Consider the following 21,140-nt stretch of genomic DNA (forward strand, 5'->3'; position numbering starts at 1 on the left):
TTCTACATTTGGAACCCGCCATCCCCAGGCCGTTGAAACATAGCGAGGTCCCGATCACCTTCTCTAGGGAGGATCAATGGACTAGTTTCTCCGAGCGAGGAAAATTCTCGCTAGTTCTAGACCCTGTCGTGGCCGGCTCTCGCCTGACTCGAGTACTCATCGACGGCGGAAGTGGTCTCAAAGAAGAAGTACTCGCGGCAGCAAAGCAACTCTCTCAGTCAAGAATGAAAATTCCCACAAAGAAAGCAAACCAGTCTGCACCAAAGCCACCCGACAATGTGGGCGTCAAGACAATTCAACTATTCGAAGGTGATTCATCGAAGACCGCCTTGATTGGCACTGGGCTAACTGACAAATAGGAAAGTGCGTGTTGGTACTTTGTAACGTGACGAATAAAATCCACAAGCGCACGGATACCACTGTAGCTTTCACCTAGGAGTATTCCAGGGTATCGTATCCACTGAGGAACATGAGTACACTATCTACGGGTTCAGGCTCATCCAAGGACACACACTGGTGTAGGAGAGATAGGGCAGAGAGGACTTCCTAAGATTCAGAATCTATGTCTAGAAGAAGAGATCCTTCGCTTGATACTTCGAGCGCCCGGTCTTGACTGGCTTATACAAGCTAGTAGCTACGGTGTAGGCTCTATCCTATATCCGAACGTGGAGGGTTGCTAGGGCTCAAACAGGGCTGTCACCACCTGCCGGCTACCTCTCAATCTGTGGGAGTATAAGACAACTAAGTGGTAAAGTCTAGCCGAGACACCACGTCTACGCTATTCCGTACTAACTCTAGAGGCGATCTGGATTATCCGTCTCTATCAAAAGTCCAACTCTAGAGTCAAATGCTACTCTAGGCATACACTAGGATGGGGAGGTTGCACCATCTCAATCACGTCTCGAGCTGCACTCTCCAGGTCTTCAATTTCCTTATCCTTCCTTTCTTTATCCCGATTAAGCTTTTGAATGGTACTCAAATTCTCTGCAAGCTTCTTATCGGCACTTCTCAGACTGCTTCCATGCTTTTCTTGTACTCTTCGAGATCTGCATTTGCCTGTTTCAGCTCCTCGCATTCTCGAAGAGATTGATCTCTTTCCCCTGCAAGACAACATTATTGTGAGATACTCAGAATATGATGGCTATCACAGTCAGTTTATGAAGTACTCGTAGTACTCACGTTGGCATCTTGTCAATTCTTCATTCTGCCTAGCATCCGAACTACCAGCTTGTGATGCTGCCAGCTGGTTCAGCAATCACAACATCTTTCTCTAATAGCTCTTGCTTCAGGTAATGAACATCCTGAAGACCTTCAGCCTTTACGGCTAGGATCGACGACTTCAGTCGAGATCGCATGACTATTTTTTGCCAAAGACAAAATAAAAATAAGAAGTGTATAATATACACACAATGTACAATGCAAACTGTACAAACATTACCTTGAAGTGTTTATAAACACGCCGAAGAGAATCAACAGATTCATTGCATAACTCGGCTGACAGAAGATCATCTTCTATCAACCCGACTGGAACCTCATTAGGGTCCACCGCTGTTGAAGTCCGTGGACTAGCCGGATCCCTCGGTTCGGTGACTGGAGGAGCAGTCGTGGGGCATGCTGTTGGTTCCTCCGACTCAGCAGCATATATTTTCTCCGGGATATCTACATTCACCGCAGAAGAAGGCGTTTCCTCGGGTCTTTCCGATGACTCGGGGGCTACATCCTCCTCCCGAGTAGTCGCAGGTTCATGGGCTGGACGCCTTAAACCAGCTGCGGATCTACATACAAACAATGAGATAAGTACTCGATATTGCCACTTAAACATTACTATTCTACAGCGTAGCAATACTCACATATTCGAGCGCTTGACGACAAGCTTTTGAGAAGCCCGCAAAATCCCAAGGCCTGACCAAACACCAATAGAAGGAGTAACTGACCCCGCGGTAGATCCAGAATCTACTCGCTGGCGCGGCACTCGCAGTATTCTTTGTCCTGGGCCTGAGCTCGGCACAGGCTCAGGCTGAGAGGGGGGAGGAGCAGGAAAATTACTTATCTCCACATCCTTACTAGCCCCAGATTCATCACATCTTTCTCCCAAATTCCTGCAAACAGGAATATTATTAAAAACTACTCGCAAGAAGGAGACGAGCTAAAGATCCTACCTTCTCTTTGTAGACGCTTCATCACTATCTGATGAAGATGAGTAGTATGGATCATCTTCAACCATGGACTCTACAAGCACTATCCCTAAAGGCCTATGAAAGTTTTTCTCCCTATTGGTCGTAGCAGAATCTGGAATGGGAGGATCACTCTTGTACACTGCCACATTAGCCTTCAAACCAAGAAAGTAAAAGATTCTTTAAGTGTCGACCACTTGAAGACACCAAAGAATAAGATATGCATAGGCCATCTTACCTCAGGAGGATTGCTTGCACGAAAGACTCTTGCACATATGGCACTGACAATTGGTCAGGAAATATGCTCCAAACGACCCTTAAAGTACTTGAAGAATCCACCGCTTCTGCAGACAAGCGAGATTCATCCTGAGTACCCTCATATTGAAAACCAAAATGTTTTCTCTTCTGTAGAGGCTGGATCCCATGCTGCATCCAATTCTTGAAAACAGACGCTGCTGTCACCTGCTTCTTTCTTAAAGAACAAATTGATTCCAACAACTCGTCTGTCTGAAAATCACTTCCACTATCACTGTTCAGAAACCATGCCCAGACATATACTGGAGGGTCAGCAGAAAACTTAGCCAAACTTGGAGCCTGGTTATGAATGTAAAACCATTGTGAGCTCCAAGAGGGGTCTATGTGAATCCTAGGCCACTCTAGATATTTATCAACAACTTCTGAACGAAGTTCTAAGTTGGCACACCCAAAACTGCCCATCTCCTTCCTGGAAGGCCCGGGGACCAATGAGTATAATTTACAAAATAACTCGAAGTGCGGCTCTATCCCAAGAAAAGCCTCACAAAGATGGACGAAAACGCTCAGATGCAGAATTGAATCCGGGGTCAAATGGTGGATTTGAATTCCATGATAATACAACACCCCTTGAAGAAAATCGCACGCAGGAAGAGCCAATCCATACTTCACAAAAGGGGTAAATAAAATGACCTCTGAATCTTTAGGGGACGGAGAAGATTCCCCCAAAGAACTCCGCCAATGAACCAACTCCTTTGGCTGGAGAAGACAATTTTCAACCAAAACTTTTAAATCCTCCTCAGACAATTTACTCTGAGGAAAGGACGATTTCCCCTCCATCGCTGTTTTCTCCTCGCGATTCCGTTTCTGACCGCCTCCGGCATCTGCAATTTTCTCCATTAAGAAATCCGATGGTCTCTCTTCGGGGGCTAGCGTTTCACGGAGACTCGCAGGGAAATACAATTTAGGGATGGAAAGGGGATGAAGAGACGGCGGCGGTGATAAGGTAAGAACCCTTCAGTTTCTAAACCTAGTTATACAGTCTACCAATGGCACTTTGGTAAATACTTAGAACAGATCTTTTTTCTTATTGTCACGCTCGGGGGATGGTGGTGATCAGTTTTCCGAGCAAATGGCATAAGGATAGATTCTGACATATGCTTACAATAAGAGGCAAACATTTCATGTCAAAATCACAAATAAGTGATTACATCACTGTAAGTATGCCACGCCGTTTTGGACTCTTCTTTCTAAATTTTTAGAATTTGGGTACAAGGCTTGGGGGATACTGGGTATGTGGCAAAAGGAGTTTGTTTTTTAAAAAACAAAACGATTGATTAAATTCAATTTCAAGATAGACCCTCAGCTTGAATTCTTTGATTCAACCTAAGGCTCGGGGGCTAGTCCATATGGAGTGCAATTTTTTATCGCACACCATACATGAAGATTTTCACCAAAGGGCGTCAAGACTACTGGAGAAGGAGCACCACACAACTTCAGTGCAGCTCAAGAAGTACTCGAAGTGCAATCTACAAAGAAGATGGAGATTACTCGATGACGGCTTCAGGAAGTACTCGAAGACCTGCGACTACTCAGCTGCGAAGAGCTCGGGGGCTTGTCAGACCCGGGGCCACGGGATACCTTACGTGGCAAGATTCAGTACCCAATATGAGATGGGGCCTGTCTCATATCCATTCGGCATGTAACAACTCTGGAAGGATGTAGAACTAGCCGGTATAGGAGGATATCGCACGAATAGTACTCAGTGCAGACTCTTAGGCTCGTATTGACTAGGGTTTCCTTGTAACCTTGCCTCCCCAGCCTATATAAGGGCAGGCAAGGACCCCTCCAGAGGTAACAGATCATTAGACCACCCATCTACATCCAAGTCAATACAAACCACCCAACTGGACGTAGGGTATTACGCATCCTTGTGGCCCGAACCTGTCTAAACCCTTGTGTTGCTTGCACCATCGTGTTTCTTATCTCGGCGTCTTCCCACATCAAACACTGACACACATCACCTTTGACCCCTTAGTGGCCTCCCTAAAACGTTGCCCGTCTCTTTTGTGATGACATAGGTGACGTGCAACATCAAAGCACGTCACCTATAAGTTTGATATAGGTGACAGACAATATTAACGCACGTCACCTATAAGCATAGTATAGATGACGGACTTTAATAAGTGAAAGGTGACGGGCAACATCAAAGCGTGTCACCTTTGTGATAACATAGGTGACGTGCAACATCAAGGCGCGTCACCTTTGTAACTTTTATTAATATTTGAACACGCGATTTTTGAAAAATTCAAATTATCTCAGATTAAAAAATAGTCTATACAAAAGTTGTAGATCTCAACCAGATCTACAACTTTGTAGTTGAATTTTTTTTATTTGAGGTTATTTTGGCACCCAAATACATGGTTTATATTTCGAATTTTAAATCTTCAAAATTTTCAAATGACTTCAGATGGAAAAAAAGTATATATGAAAGTTGTAGGTCGCGACCAGATCTATAACTTTGTAGTTGAAAAGATTTTCATTTGAGATCGTTATGGCTGCGAAATGGGTTATATAAGATATTTGAAAGTGATGATAAAAGAAAAATATCTCATTGTTGGTCACATGTGATGGTGTAGTCTAGTTGTAGGAAACGGTATGCGCAAGGCTAAGATTGTGGGTTCGAATCCTAATAACGCCGGAATAAATCGCACGCGCGCATAATCGCGCGACTTGTGGCTTGAGATGCAAGCGCGGTGGGAAAAAAATATTTTTTTGATTTTTATTCATGCTGCAGATATTTATTTTAGCACGGTGACGGGCATCAGTATAGTCCGTCACCTTTTACATACATAGGTGATGGGTAAACGACCGTCACCTTTCTGTTCTAATTAATGACGCTGTAGAAGCGACGAACGCGATACCCGTCACCTTAGGGAGATGATGCCCGTCACTATAGGGCGTTTCTTAGGTAGTGAAAGTTCAGGCACGTGAAATTTAGAGATGCCATAACGAAAAGCAACATAGATAAGAAGATAGTAATAGTGTATTTTTTGGAAACCGCTGGCAATACCTCTGTAAAGCAAATATATATTAATAGAGGAGAATAATATATATAGCCAGTAATTACATATTATATGGATGCTTATATGCAATAGTGTAAATTATGCATCCAAACTTTACATTTTGCTGTTTACCATGAATGTATAAGATAGCAGTGAAGGACACGTGGCCCGTGCGGATAATTAAACTCTTTATTTAATTTCCTGATGAATATGAGCAGGATGGACACCATGCGTGATGGATCTTATTAAGGACACCATGGCTTAGCGACCAGACACAGAGGTTTCTTCAACCGCACGGCCAATTCACCTACCACATCCATGTCGACCGTGGACGCCCCACCGGCCGGTAGCTCCCAGTCAAAATGGTACAGCAGGCTCGTCAGCACCAGGTCGACGCTCGCCATGCCAAACCCGGCACCGGGGCACCCTCTCCGCCCGCCACCGAACGGCAAGAATGTGAAGTCCTGCCCCGCCACCGCCGCCGACGCGCCGTCATCCCCGAACCACCGCTCCGGCAGGAACTCCCCTGCGCGCTCCCACGTGGCGGGGTCCCGTGCGATGGCCCCGACGTCGATGATGACACGGGTGCGCGCTGGAACATGGTATCCGAGCAGCTCGGTGTCCTCGACCGTCTGTCGATGCACGAGCGGCGACGGCATGTGCAGACGGAGCGTCTCCTTGAGCACCGGCTTGAGGCGGCGCAGCTTACCTAGGTGGTCCTCGGTAATTTGGTTGTCACCGCCGTCATGGATGATGGCCGCGCGTATCTCCTCTTGGAGCTTGCGCATCTCATCTGGATGGTTGATGAGCTCCGCCATTGCCGATTCCACAATGGAGGCGGTCGTGGACGAGCCGGCTAGGAACATATCCTGCACCGTACACACATACACACATATATATATATATCACTATAGTCAATGCTCACATATAGAGAGCAAACCTGATAATCTAAACTAAGCTATACAATATATAATTATCATTGTTTTACCTGCTCTAAGTACGCAAATAATACTCGACTGGTCTGCTCTAAGTACGCAAATAATACTTGACTGGTCGCATTGTACATGAGAGCGTGGCACTCTCTCTACACGTGCAACCCTCACCATTTCATTTTCTAGCAACCGGTTGCGACTTTTCCCGCTCCCGCACGCATGCTTATGCTCCATCCCGTAAGTCTGTCTTTCTATATAGTCATGTTATTTATTTTTTTATTGAGGGAGTCCTGTCAACTTCAGCTGGAGCCATTTTATGTTAGATGCGTGTTTTTAGATAGCTCCACGTACGAATGAAGTTTCTGAAAAATATACTCTCACATGAGGTGAGTGATAGATGGGCATGAAAATAGTTTGGTGCAGGGTTTACCTTATCGATAAATTAAAAATATCGGAGGTTGGTGATAAACGGGAATATCGGATATATCGGAATTCTATTGGTGATAGAGAAATTTTTTCGGACAAAATTTAGAGAAAAAACTCTCATTTTGTGTAGAAATGAACTTAGATTTTTTTCAAACCATCTAGCCTAAAAAACTATACATAATAACGTAGAAAAATGAAAGGAAATAGCCGATAGGGAGACATATCTGCTACGTCGGTTCTCACTAGAATATGAAGAATTGGATGGTGGAATAAAAGCAAATGAATGGATTAGGATCAAAAGATGGTTACATGCTCTTTTTACTCATTATAGTGGGTAAAAAGTATGTGCACAAACTTGTGGGTTAGTCGAATGGAGTGTTAAATTTAAAACAATGATATTTTTAGATGATAAAGTAATTCTATCGGTGCTCACCGATAAAACAGAAATATCGGAATTATCGGAAACCTATCGGTGATAAGGTGAACCATGGTTTGGTGGAGACTATGGAAAGCGGGGCAACATTGCTCGCCATTCTGATGGTGACAAAAGAAACGGATTTGAGACATGGAGAACAGTGGCGGATGTGGCGAGGCTCCGCACACAATGTATCTTTGAGGCGACGAGAGCGAGGTGGAGTAGTCCAACGGCGGATGTAGGCCCCCGCGTGTTTGTGTTTTCATGGTGGCGGCTATGAGGTAGCCTGTGGAGGTCCGCGTCTGGTGGTATATCACTCTGTCAGATGGAGCGTAGTGTAGCAGCGGCACTATAGCAGAGGGTTCCACATGACCATGGTTTTCTTGGTGCGGTACAGTTTGGTTTCTCTTAGGTCCCTGTCAACATGGTCACGCTTATGGTAATGAATTTGTTGGTGGGCACTGTGTGGTACAGCTGCCATTGTCGAGTAGAGGGTGCAGCTGCTATATTGTCAAGTGGAGTGTGCGGCATATCCAATCGGGCGAGTTTATGTTGTTTTTTCTTTTATTTTCTTTTTCCTGCCTGTGACCTTCCAAGTTGTAGTCTCGTAGTTTGTGTGCGGCATATCCAATCGGGCGAGTTTATGTTGTTTTTTCTTTTATTTTCTTTTTCCTGCCTGTGACCTTCCAAGTTGTAGTCTCGTAGTTTTCTACTGTATTAATAGAAACTCGTACTGCCTTGTGCGGTTCGTTCAAAAAAGAAAAAGACTAGCAGAAGACAGGGAAGACCAGGGGTGGTAATGGGTCATGGCCCTAATGGCCTCTTCACAGCCCAATAAAACCCTTAAAATTTTTAGTTCAAAAATACATATGTTTAGAGCCCGGCCCTTTTAGGGCCCGATCCTTAGATTTTCTAGTTCAAAATGTTGGGCCCTTTACCACCCCTAGGAAGACACAATATGTTGGCGATGGACGAATGATGGGGAGTATATACAACAAAAAGTGCATACCGTATACAATTTGAAGGCTCCTATGGGAAGCTACGACTAATGCCAATTTGGAAAGAAGCAGCAGAACCTAAATGCCGCTTCTTCGCAGGACTCTACTACATAAGAAGATCCTCACCGCCAACAATTTGTTGAAGCGAAATTGGTCAAATGACCCATTTTGAAACTTTGTGGTGGTATTGACCAAGAGACACCTTTGCAAACACTGTCAATACTCAAAGCAAGCGTGGTCATTCGTGAAACAATGGCTCGACCTTTCGGTGCTTGATTCTGTGTCGGTGACAGGATCGTTACATGGCTGTTGGCATTGATTCGGGGCCAACACACGAACGCGCTAGAACGCGCGGCGAGCAGCGGCGCACCTTGCAGCGCTGCGGAACCAACTGGTCAGACTGGTACAGTGGACCGGTCAGACCGGTCTCGTCGGGGCAGCCCGACGAGGATCCAACGAACGCCCGCCCGAGAGGGACACCGTCGGGGCAGACGCACCTTGGATTGCTCTAGGTTCGGCAGACCAGCTAGGGCGTCTTCATGCGCCATGGAGACGAAGGAAGAACAACAAGGTTGAAAAAGTAGGATAACGAGTAAGAAAGGTAAAAACGATAAAAGTAGATTGATTTGATAAGTTCGATTGTGTTGTATCCTCAATCGGCCGAATAGGGTGGAGTGGACTTATCCCGCAAGAAATCCTATTACAAGATCTAAAACTATAAAAAACACAAGTTGTACTAGAAGTTTCCTTGACCGGTCGGACCCACCGGTCCGACCGGTTGGTCGTGCTAGACGGCTACAAACGCCTCGACCGGTTAGACCGTCTAAACACACCGGTCAGACCGGTCCCTACCAATTTTAGTCGTCAACAATGGCTACTGGCGGAAGTGTCGAGCAAAATTTGGAAAAGATCAAAAGAAAAAGTTCAGTGTTATATATTATTGCTTGATGCTGACATGGGCTCATGTAACGATCCTGAAGAACAATAATATGTTCCTCAGAATCAAGCAATAATATGTATTCCAAAATAAATATTTGGATTGAGCCCATGTTGGATAAAAGATAAAATTTGGAAAAGATCAAAAGAAAAAGTTCCTCCGAAGAACAATGAGAGTTGGGGTGACTCTAATTTCCGGTCGCCCGTAAGTTTCTGTGTGTACAGTCAGTTTCCGACAAGCGCAATCTTTCCCTTTTTTGGTAGTTGTGCTCCCACAAATTTATTCTCTTTTCACAAAATATTTGTTGACAAAGATTTTTTGGAGAAATTTTTTAGGAAAAGAACTGGAGAGAAAGGAAAAAGTTTGATTTGAAAAAGTTTGAAAGAGAAATTTTTTGAGAAAAAATGAAAAATAATTTTTGACAAAAAATGGAAAATTTTCGAAGAAAAAACTTTTGCATCCAATATAAAAAAAACTTTTGTGAAAAAGTGTTCAATGAAACTTTTGCTGCAAAATAAATACGAAAAAACTTTTCCAAATGTTTTGTAGAAAACTTTTGCCGCTAAAACAATTTACAAATGTTTCAGGAAAATTTTGCATAAAAAACTGAAAAAGAACATCACCCCACCTTGGGGGTCACCGTCGCTGCCCCCTCGGAGAGGGCACCGTCGCTGCCGAGAAGCTCGCCCACCGCTACTCCCCTCCGGGTGCGTGCCGCCGCCATCACGGAGCTCGCCCACCGCCCCTCTTCTAGGGAAGCGCGCCGCCACTGCGGCTACGGGCGACTGGGCCACCGCCACTGTGGAGCTTTCTCGCTGCTGGTGGCCTGCCGCAGCCGGGGAGGTCTCCCGGTGCTGGTGGCCCGCCGCCGCACACCCGGACCCCTGTGCGCTCGGGCAAGCGTCTTGGGGAAGGAGAAAGAGAAAGAACTGCAATCTAGATATGAGAAACTGAACCGGAGGAGGGAGGAACCGGGGGGATAACTATGCAGTGGGACCCGCCATGTGACTTGCCTTGGATGAATCGACTGTGGGGAAAGAATGTTACGGGCGACGGTAGAATCAGGATCGGGAGTTGACGACAGTGGGGATTTTCAGAGTTCTTCTGTGTTTTTGGTGTTTTCTATTTCCGAGTTAAGTAGTGAACTTTGGTGTTTTAATAATATGATATTAAGTTACCTTAGTAGTAGTTGTTGGTGTTTATGGTCGCTCAGGAGACCTTTTTTGTAAAACATTTATTTTTCTTTCCCCTCGTCTAATAAAATCACGGAAGTTGGATTTTTTTTTCTTAGAGAACACGCCTTCACGTGTTCTGCGAGTTGGTTGGATTTTATTTTTCTTAGGGAAGACGCCTTCGCAAATTGGTTGGATTTGAACAAAGGTCCAGATGGTGTGATCATAAAAAGTAGTAGGGCTTCCGGCTTCGAACACTCGAGCAATAGTGATTTTGTATTTTAGAAAGGTGTAGCTTAAAAGATGCATTTTCAAAGACGTGAAACCAAAGTGCATGCTGTATCTTATTATTAGGGATAACTTGGGAAAATTAATTGAATTAAAGTACAGCTTGGACTATTTTGCCCTGAGAAATGTATATGGAAAACTGTCGCATGTTGTCTTTGACAATATAAGGAGTAAAATGATTTGAAGTTTAATCAAATGTATATGAAAAAATATAAATATTTGTGACACCAAATAAGTATCAAGATTAATTATGAAAAATATTTCTATAGTAAACTTATTTAGAGAAAAATATTGATGCTATTTTTTATAAATCTTGTTAAACATAAAATATAATTTGTTTCAAATTTAAAACTGTTTTCTTAATTTGGGACCGAGGGAGTAGTACACATACTAGGATGATGGCCTTGACGGCTGCCGTGTCAAACTGGATTCCTCCCGCCTCTTCCTCCTCCTTCACATCCAGCAGCACGCTCGCGAAGCTGCGGCGATTCTCGTCGCCGCCACCGTCTCCCTTCCGCGGACCTCCACGGTGGCGCCGCGTATGGTGGTCCGCAATGCCCCGCTCGAGGAAGCCATCCAGCGCCTCAGACGTCCGTGCTGCCTTGGCATGCACCCCCCTCACCGAGTTCACCCACGCCAGCCACGGCACGACCTCGCCGAGCGTGCCCAAGCCCAGCAACTCCTCGGCGTCGACTAGCAACTTCCTAAGAATCTCCCCTTCTCCGTCGAGCCCGTAGCTGGAGTCGTCGTCGTCGTCGTTGCCGAACGCGGCCCGCAGGAGGACGGCGCTGGAGTAGACGACGAGAAGATGGCTCAGGTTCACGGCGGCGGCGGCATCGCGGCGGACGCGGCCGATCAGGGCGGCCGTCTCCTGCTGGCGAACGCGCCGGAAGGAGAGCACGCAGCGCTGGCTGAGGAGGTGGAGCACGCAGACGCGTCGCGCCTGGCGCCAGTGCTCGCCGTAGGAAGCGAAGGCCATGTCGCGGTCGCGCCCGTAGAAAAGGCGCTCGACCATCGGCCCGCTGTACCGGCCCGCGAAGGCCACGTCTCGGGCCTTCATGGCCTCCTGCGCCGCGGCCGCCGAGGAGGCCACCACGACGGGCACGCGGCCGAGCCGCAGGAGCATGACCGGGCCGTGCGTTCCGGCCATCGCCCGGAGCGTCCGGTGGGGTAGCGATCCAAGAAGCGGCAGGTGGCCGACGAGAGGGAAGCCCGGCGGCGACGGTGGCAAGCTCCTCCGTCCATGTCCATGGGAGAGAGCAGCTTTTCTGCCGGTGGAGAAGAAGAACACGAGGGAGAGAAGGGCAATAATGGCGGGCAGCACTGCAAGAAACGGTGAGAGGCCCATGCTCGCAGCGCAAACTGTTCGTTCCCCTTCCGATCGGTTTGTGCTAATAAAAGCGTGGAGTGAACGGCAGAGAGCAGTGAGCGACAGATTTACTGTGCTCTTTTTTGTCTCACTATCTTGGCTTCACTTTGATGCGAACAAGTTTGGTGTGTGGTCTTGTTCATCCGCGTGTTTGGACAACATACTAAAAATAAAAGATCAGGACCAAGTATATATCTTTATTAATCACATTTATCTATATCTATACTATAAAGAACAAAAACATTTGAAATTCCCTCCCACCAAAAGTTTTACCCCCACCCTCACACACAGAGCCCGCATTTTAGAAAATTTTTGGTTGCCCCTGGCTCGACAGGAGCGGACGAGCGGCGAAAGTATATATCTTGCTCTGTGCTTGAGATTCTGAAGAAGATCTTGGATCTTGGTTAGATAGCGAAGATCGATGATCCTGGTTAAGTACTGTACTTTTTTCACTGAATGTATGTTGTGCCTTGCCAAATATATATGGATCTCCGTTTTTTTTCCCCTTTTCATCACTCAGAATGTGATGGACTGATAGCTAAAAGTAGCTGCACTAAAAACCTAGAATTAAAATTAGTTGTAGTAAGCTAATTTTACTTGTACATCTGATTTCATCTAGCTTGCATGCTGCCTAATATTTGTCTTGATATAGTTAAGTAGTTTATACGAGTAACAAACAGAAGAGTTGTCTTCCAGCATGCTTGTTGTATGGATAAATAAAAGTCAGGACTAGGCAGTCAGTAGCAGATGTAAAATTAGCTCACAGCTGTAGCTCTTATTAACCCGAAGGAAACTGATTTTTTAGTGCTCCACTCAAAAAGCTGTCCTTTTTTTTTTTGCCTTACAATGGTATTCACTTGGTGTGCAAGCACATGCTAGCTTTCAAATGTGCTATTTACGCGTACCAACGAGTGGAACTGTGGTTTTGTGTGGCAAGCAGTATCTTTTCTGACAGTATTTTTTTTTCATGGAGTGCTTCTGTGCAAAAGTTCCTTTCTGTGATTCAAAACGATATATTTCTTCAGCCAGAAGTAATGCTTGTTATGTGCATATTAAGATTTCAGTTGCGAGAAAGGCAGGCAAGTTGACTAAAGCTATTAGGTGCAATATTTCAATCGAAGTTAGAATGATGTGTATAAAACCTTTAATTTTGATTTGGTCGATGCATCTTTAAGCAAACAGCAGGCACTTAGCTAAGATCACATTCCAAGTCACAGGCAGAGTATGCTTACTGCATGTTCTGAATATCAGGCAGATTTATTTGTGCATCCATCTATCTGATCTTGAGTGTGCTTCATTTCTAATGATTAAATGTATGACTGGTCCCTTTATATGTTTCTCTTGTTGATAGGGATGGAGTACTTAGATGCAAGGTGGAAGCCTCATAATGTTGGGAAAATCATTGCAGGCATGGTCCTCACAACCCTCTGTATATTTTCTACATGTAGTTAGTAACATTGTAACCTCTTCTGAGACTCTCCCTCCTTTTCTTTTCTTGCAATGCACTTCATCGACTAAGATATTTTAGTTTGGATAAATTATAGAAGATGCAGCAAAGCATAGCCCTTTATTTGTGTCGTCAACATACACTTGGGTAATAATAAGAATAGAAAGTGAGAGTACTATCCTACTTGTTTTCCCCTCATATACCTTCTTGTGGTAGTGCAAACAAGCAGATGATGAAAGTGACATCCCTCCAGCCGATAGTCTTTGTTATTGCAGTGTCTTTTACATTAGGCCATGTTCCATCTTGATCTGTCATACATGTCTTTTTTTTTTTGCCACTGCTTGGTTTGGCAGCTGAGGCGTGAGTGACATCATGACAATTGCAGTTTTCAGCCATCAGATGGCACTTCTGTTTTGTGATACCCAATCAATCTGGACAAATAATGCTGATTTGTACTTCTATATACAAAACTTGGATGAATCTGAAAAAACTTCAGTTCGGAACTGTACGTAAAGCTAACTATGGTGTGGATATTCCTGCAGTTTTCTCGCCATGAACCTGGTGTTACCCACGTCTTAGTAACAGGAGGAGCTGGTTATATTGGATCACATGCCTCTTTAAGGCTCTTAAAGGATAACTATCGAGTTACCATTTTTGCTCCTTTGCTTGGATTCGCATTGTTTGTTGGATTCCACAGCTTGGTTCCAAAGGGTACATGGGTTCTCATATTTGCCTTGTTTTTAGGCAAAGTGACATCAAAATATTTTAATTTATTTGGTGGAGGAGCGCAATTCCCTATCCGTCGATTGTAAATGGTCTGATCGGCCTAGCAATCTTTTGCCCCTGGGTGTCTTCCACCCTTTAGTCTTTCATATTTCCTTGTGTATACTAACATACAGATATGGCTGACATGCAAAGTCACAAAGGTCCGCTTGATTTGTTTCTGTGATATCAACTGCTGCTTATAGCTTTTTCACCTACTTTGCTGCCTAATTCTACATTGTGCATCTCACGGAGGCCAAATAACAAAATTCACAGCATTATTGGCCACTGGAAACTACCATGGTGTTGTAGGCTTCGCAAAAGCTAAAGGGCCAACAGCCAAGATAGAAATACAGAGGGTATGGATGATTTTCCTTTTCAAACAAACAGCTGCATTTATTTATGGCATTTTGAATGATGCATCTTCAGTTTGTCTGGTATTGATTTCACCTATGATTGCTTTGAACTTGCTATCTTTGCCCTCCGCTAGAGTGAAACTATGAGAGTCATTGGCATCTATTTACCCATTTGATTGCACGGATGTGGTCCCTCTGTTTTGTGGTGTGCTAGGCTGGGGTGATGGGACTGAAAATGAGTTCTTCACTATTGATGATCTAGGTTAGTTTTCAATAATTCACTTTATCATTTTACTTATTTTTCTTCTTCTAGAAAGGTCAATGATCACCTGTTCAGTAATTCATTCTTCCTTCTTGGTGCTGTTTTTTATTTGCAGTTGAAAAAATCACTATCAATCGTGTCAATAAAAGTGGAGCAGTCTTTGAAGCAACAAAATTAAAGTAACTATTTGCCAAGTTTCTATTTGTTGAAGATTTTGCGACAGAGCTGTCAGGATCCTAAGCTTACTTGATATATTCAGCAGAATTGATTTAACCTGGGGTTTGCTGCACTTAATCTTTGGTAACTTCAAGTCATATACTCAGGTTTCGATTATATGAAAACTATAATTATGACAAACTTGCTTGGGGTTCATGGACTCTTAAATAAGCTGCCTGAGAGTACCTCCAGAAACCTGGATGTCTAATGAGTTTAACTGGACAGTTAGAGAGCAGCTAAATTCTAGAGTCACTTTGAAGGTATTGAACCAGTTGATTCATAAGCTGGTTGAATAGTACAAGATTAAAGATATGCCCAAAGCAGATTTTGTTGTCTGTTTTGGCACATCACATCGAACTATACACTAATATTGACCCATAGCATTCACTTATTGCTACATTTTTTTATCTCTCTGTTCAGTATTGCCTTTAAAAGGTCCAATCTATTTGTGCTTCACCAGTATAGTCGGACAGATGAAAATAGTCGGACAGATGAAGAGATGTGCTGTAGAGAGGAAGAAAATAAAAACTATGGAGTGAGTTGCTTGACTTGGATGTTTTACCATTCTAGATGTTAAATCTGTACACTTGGTAAGACTAAATGTTTTTTATTGACTCTTGATAAAGGGAGAAATAGTGGAGTTTAACTTGCTTGATGACTTCCAATATTAACTGTTGGGGATGCCACCTTCGGCCACAGCGAAGAGGCGCCAAGCGAAGCTGAGCGAAGAAGCGCGAAGCGAAGCCGCGCTGTGCTGGCGTCGCCTGCTGGACCCGCGGCATGGGCAGTGGGGGGCCCACCTTGTCCCCCATGGAGTGTTGTAAATGTATGCAATTGCCCCAGGAATATTCCTAGAATGTAGCAGTTGGGGGGCACTACGGTGTAATTAGGCCGGTGGTTAGGTGAACCGCCAGCTATAAATACCCCTGTAACGCCCATTGATGGGAGAGGGAATACAGAGAGAGAGAAATCCGGATGGTTGTCCGAAGACATTTCGCGTTCCGCCAACCGAGAGTCGCTTCCATATATCTTCGACCGACTCGCATTCCTGGCTGTTGTAGTGTTCGGCCACCCCGGGGACACTCTCCAGCAACAGTTTGACGCCCACCCGTCGGTTCGTCTCGCCACTCCACATGGCTCCGAAGAAGAAGAAGGGATCCAATAGCGGAGCCTCCGAAGACACCACGACACAGGAAGATGAAGTGGCCGCGGTGCAAGCCAATCATACCAATAGCGACAACGTCTCCGTCGACACAGTCGCGGATGGACAACTCGAAGTCGACCTCTACGACCTCGGCATTCCAGCCGAAGACATCACCGCCATGAAAAGAATCGACACTCGCCTCGAAGAACTACGAAAGGTGCAATAGGCAGCCCTGGAGGCAGGCACATCGGACCAACAGATGGTAACAAGAGCGAAGGGGAAGCAGTCCATCCTAACCGAAGCCGAAAGACAAGAGCAGTATAACAATATCAAAGAGGAAGAGCTTCGATGCCTCGCTATGCAAAGGAGGCTTTGAGAGCAGCGGCAGCTCTAGGATCAGATGAAAGCACCGTCCGCACAAGAACCAGCACCAACAACCACACGACAACACCCACCGCCGAAGATTCGGCCGGCGACTATTCCGATCGAACAGATCTCCGAGCACTCAGACTCCGAGATCGAAGAGGTGGACCATAACCAAAGATGGCGGCAACCAAGTCGCCCACATTCCTCAGCGAAGACACCACTGTCCGAAGAGCTCGAAGAGGTACAGTGGCCTCGAAGATTCAACCCAACAGTCATGCCACAATTTGACGGAGAGTCCGATCCGAAGGAATTCCTGCTCAAGTACGAAGCCACCATCGAAGCGATCGGAGGGGGCACAACATGCAAGGCCAAGGCACCCGTCCTCACATTGCGAGGCCAAGCTCAGCGATGGTACACAAATTTACCCTCCGGAACCATCCTATCATGGAAGCAGCTTCGATCGGAGCTCATCGTCAACTTCCAAACCGTCAGAAATGACAAAGTCACATCTAGCGACTTCCACAACAACAAGCAAGGGAGATTAACACTGTAGGAATACCTAGAGACTATAATCAAGCTCCGGGCCAGAGGACCGGAGGTTGCAGAGACAAGCATCATCGACGTAGCAGTCCAAGGCATGAACTTGGGGCTACGCTCTGAATACCTCGAGAGGCGCAAGCCGAAGACCGTAAACATGCTCTTCAAGATAATGCAAGAATATTGCAAGTCAGACCGGGGCAAGAGGCGAAGGATCCAAGAAATGAACGACCAGAAGAAGAGCAGAAACAGTGACAAAGCACACTCGAAGCCATGGCATGCAGATCAGATGAAGCCTCATGAAGCAGTCAACACTGTATCCGAAGAGGAGCCCCGGGACTCCCACCATCAGAACAACAGACGAAGAAGTGATAGGGAGAACAGGGACGACAGGCATGATCGCGAAGACTGGCACCGCCGCGATGAGCAATATAACCATAGTCGAAGAGGTAACGGCCGCCGAAGAGAGAAGGTCCCATTCTGCTACTTCCACGGCAAAGACAAAGGCCACTGGACAAATGAGTGCTCCATCACCATCGAAAGAAAGGAGGAGCTTGACCGCCAAAACGCGCAACCCGCGAAGCCAGTAAACCACCCCTCCCAGCCACAAAAGCCTCCGACCCAAACCCCTATGTGGTCTTCGACACCAAACTGGCTAGTCTCATACCTAGTACTCAACTACACACCGATGCCATACCCACCAGCATTGCATGCCCCGTCGGCTCCACCTCAACCAGCAATATACCCTTCGCATTATCCCCAAACGATCCACCCCTATGAACCAGCCAAGCTACCACCACCACCGAAGCTCAAGCCCGGGCAGATACCAGAAAGAGCGAGCGAACAGCTCCCCGGTAGCATGGTAAACATCATCAATCCCATCTCCGGCAGCTCAAATGAACCAGTGCATGAAACGAAGAAGCAACACAAAGAATACTTCAGAGCTGTGTCTCATGTTAGCGAAGGCAAACATTTTCACACACCATGGTCTCACATACCAATATCATTCACCCAAGCAGATCTTCGCCTGCAGCATTTCCCTCACAATGACCCCCTCGTCATAAGGGCGAACATCGGAAAAAAACTCAGTGCACTTCGCAGGCAACGATGTTGGCATAATTCTGGTAGACAATGGTAGCTCAGTAGACATCCTGGTCTGGCAATGCTTCATCAAGATAGGTCTTACAAAAAAGGACCTGAAGAAGTCTCAGTACCCACTCATCGTCTTCAGAGGGAAAAGGATTGATGCAATCGGCAAAATTGAGCTGAATGTCACCTTTGGCGAAGGCAACACACAACGAACAGAGATGATAACCTTCGACATAGTTGATGTCAACTACCCCTATAATGCCGTCTTTGGTAGAAACACCATCGTCAAGTTCGCAGCAGTGATACATCAGCCATACTTGTGCATGAAGTTACCCACAGTGGGAGGAGTCTTAACGGTCTTCGGTAATCAAGAAGAGGCTCGCCGTTGCGAAGACAATACTTTTTACACAAACAAAAGTGTGCACACCATAGAGTCCGTAAATCCCCAAGAGACACAAGCCGCAAACAACGAAGACACAAAAAAACCAGAGGGAGTATCAATAGCAGAACATATGAAGAAGGTGCCACTTTGCGAAGATGTCCCCGATAGGATGGTCATCATCGGCAAGGGGCTCGAGGAATCTGAGGAAGCCAGGCTGATACAATTCGTGCGAAACCACCAAGATGGCTTCACATGTTCTTCATCGGACCTACGAGGGGTCAGCAGAGATGTCATGGAACACGCGCTCAATGTTGACCCGAAGGCAAAACCAGTCAAACAATGCCAGAGGTCAATGTCCGAAGAAAGGCAAAAGACAGCTCAAGCCAAAGTGCAGAAGCTCCTAGACGCAGGCATTATACACGAAGTCCAGTTCCCAGAGTGGCTAGCAAATGTGGTCATGGTGCCGAAGAAGAATGGCAAATGGTGAATGTGCATCGACTTCACCATACTGAACAAAGCCTATACGAAGGATGAGTACCCACTATCGTGCATCGACAGGCTCGCCGATGCGGCTGCCGGATTGGAGATGTTGATCATGCTAGATTGTTTCTCAGGGTACCAACAGATTTTCATGCATAAGCCGGATGAAGCGAAGACTAGTTTCACCACCCCCTCGGGCACATACTATTATGTAAGAATGCCGGAGGGACTCCGTAACGCCAGTTGCACGTTCAACAGAATGATCAAAAATGTCCTCGGGGATTAGCTAGACAGAAATATATATCTCCGCGTATGTCGACGGTGTCGTCGTCCAAAGCAAGAAGTGGGAAGACCACATTCAGGACCTCCGAGAGACATTTGCAAATCTTCGGAAGCATGGTCTGAAGCTGAATCCAGAGAAGTGTGTCTTCAGTGTCCACCGAGGCAAATTGCTCGGTTGCATGATAACAGCGAGAGGAATCCAGGCAAACCCGGAGAAGATCAAAACCATAAGGCGGATGAAGCCCCCAACTATGAAAAAAGGCATACGAAAGTTAACGGGCCGCTTGGCTTCGCTCAACAGGTTCATTTCGAGGTCAGCAGAAAAATGTCTCCCATTCTTCCAAGCATTGAAGGGATCAGGGAATTTCCAATGGGGAGAAGAACAAGTAAAAGCCTTCGAAGCCCTCAAAGCATACATAGAAGATCTGGCAGTCATAACAAGCCCTTCGGAAAAGCTAGAATTGTTCCTGTACATTGCCACCTCAGGAGCCGCAGTCAGTGCCGCTCTTGTCGAAGAGCGCACCATGGACGGGGTGCTCAAGCAGGTCCCATTTACTTTGTCTCCGAAGCCCTCAGTGGCTCAAAACTATTGTACTCAGAAATGGAAAAAAATAAGCTCTCTCTCCCCCGCGTTGCTCCCTTTGGGGGCGGCTCGGGCAGAACCCACACCCCCAGCGCCCGCCCCCTCTTAGCCCTGCTCCTCCGTCTCGCCGTCGCCCGAGCGGCTGCCGGAAATCCGGTCGGCCGCAAGGAAGGCGGCGGTGGAGCTCCGCCTCCCCTTTTTTCTCTCCCTTCCTCCCCCTCACCCTCTCTTGGTGGCCTGCCATCTGTGGTGGTGGCTGCCCCGGCGTCCTACGGCTGGATCCGCCTCACCTGCGGCCGGATCCGCCTCACCTGCGGCCGGATCCGGGCCCACGACCGCTGGATCTCCTCTCCTAGGGCATGGTTGGGCACGCAGGGCGGCACCCATGGCTACGCGTGGCTGGGACGCGGCAGCATCTGCGGCCTGTCTGGCGCGACGGAAGGAGGGTAGGCGGCGGGAGCCGTGGGCCCGCGGTGGCGCGCGGGCAGCGTGGCGCCGGTGCGTGCTGGCGTGTGCGCAGGGCGGCTGGCACGCGACGGCGGCGGCTCTCGCGGTTGGCCAAGGGCGTGGGATCGGCGGCGACTGGGCGAGCGCGGCAGTGGGCGGATCCCCTTCTATGCTCCCTTGTCGGCGACGGGCGCCTCCACGGCGGCGGAGTTTGGGGCCCCCAGATCCAGCGTGGCCCCGGCCGGACCTGGTGCCTGTGCGACAGGGGCACGCTAATATGCGTGGGTGGCGGCTGGCACAGGGCAGCGGCGGCGGTCGGCACTGGTCGGGGGCGGCTGCGGTTGGCGTGGTTGTGTCGGCATTGACCGCGGCCGGGTGTCGCCGGCTCCGCTAGTTGGTGGGGCCGGGGGTGTTTTCTGCGCAAGTGACGGGGACTGAGGTGTGGTGGTTGGTGCTTCTTTTCTCCTCCTCGATGGCGATGCTGGTCCGATGCCGCCTTGGTGGTGGGGCTGGGGTGTTGGATGGTGCTTGCTGGTGGCGCCGTGGTGGTGCTTCGGGCTGTGCTGGGCTTCTTCTGGTGGAGGCGTTGCGGAGGCAAGAAGGAGTGGGCTACGGGCTTGGTCAAGAACGTGCGGCAGACATGGTGCTGTTGGGCGAAAGCCTTCACTGACGCTTTTGTCGGTGGCGATGGTGGCGGCGTCCTTGTGGCGCCGTTCTCCCTGTTGGGGGCACCATTGTGAGGCACCATGTTCCTACTGC

The 21,140-nt window shown here is 47.1% G+C and overlaps 1 protein-coding gene across 1 annotated transcript; it reads right to left on the bottom strand.

Moving 5' to 3' along the window:
• Positions 1 to 774: 774 nt before the first annotated feature.
• Positions 775 to 12,077, bottom strand: LOC120686438 (cytochrome P450 71A1-like). Its single transcript, XM_039968638.1, has 7 exons — positions 11,051 to 12,077; positions 2,413 to 6,360; positions 2,160 to 2,329; positions 1,851 to 2,099; positions 1,439 to 1,775; positions 1,180 to 1,357; positions 775 to 1,100 (listed from the first exon to the last, which is right to left on the bottom strand). Exons 1-2 carry the CDS (start codon positions 12,005 to 12,007, stop codon positions 5,737 to 5,739), a joined length of 1,581 nt encoding a protein of 526 aa, XP_039824572.1. The 5' UTR covers positions 12,008 to 12,077; the 3' UTR covers positions 775 to 1,100; positions 1,180 to 1,357; positions 1,439 to 1,775; positions 1,851 to 2,099; positions 2,160 to 2,329; positions 2,413 to 5,736.
• Between the last annotated feature and the right edge of the window lie 9,063 nt (positions 12,078 to 21,140).

The sequence above is a fragment of the Panicum virgatum genome, chromosome 8N, assembly GCF_016808335.1.
Source record: "Panicum virgatum strain AP13 chromosome 8N, P.virgatum_v5, whole genome shotgun sequence".
NCBI lineage: Eukaryota > Viridiplantae > Streptophyta > Magnoliopsida > Poales > Poaceae > Panicum > Panicum virgatum.

Coding starts and splice junctions, on each gene's coding strand:
- LOC120686438 (XM_039968638.1), bottom strand. CDS start 12,007: ATGGGCCTCTCACCGTTTCTTGCAGTGCTGCCCGCCATTATTGCCCTT. Junction 6,361..11,050: donor CCGTCAAGGCCATCATCCTA/GTATGTGTACTA, acceptor TGTACGGTGCAG/GATATGTTCCTAGCCGGCTC.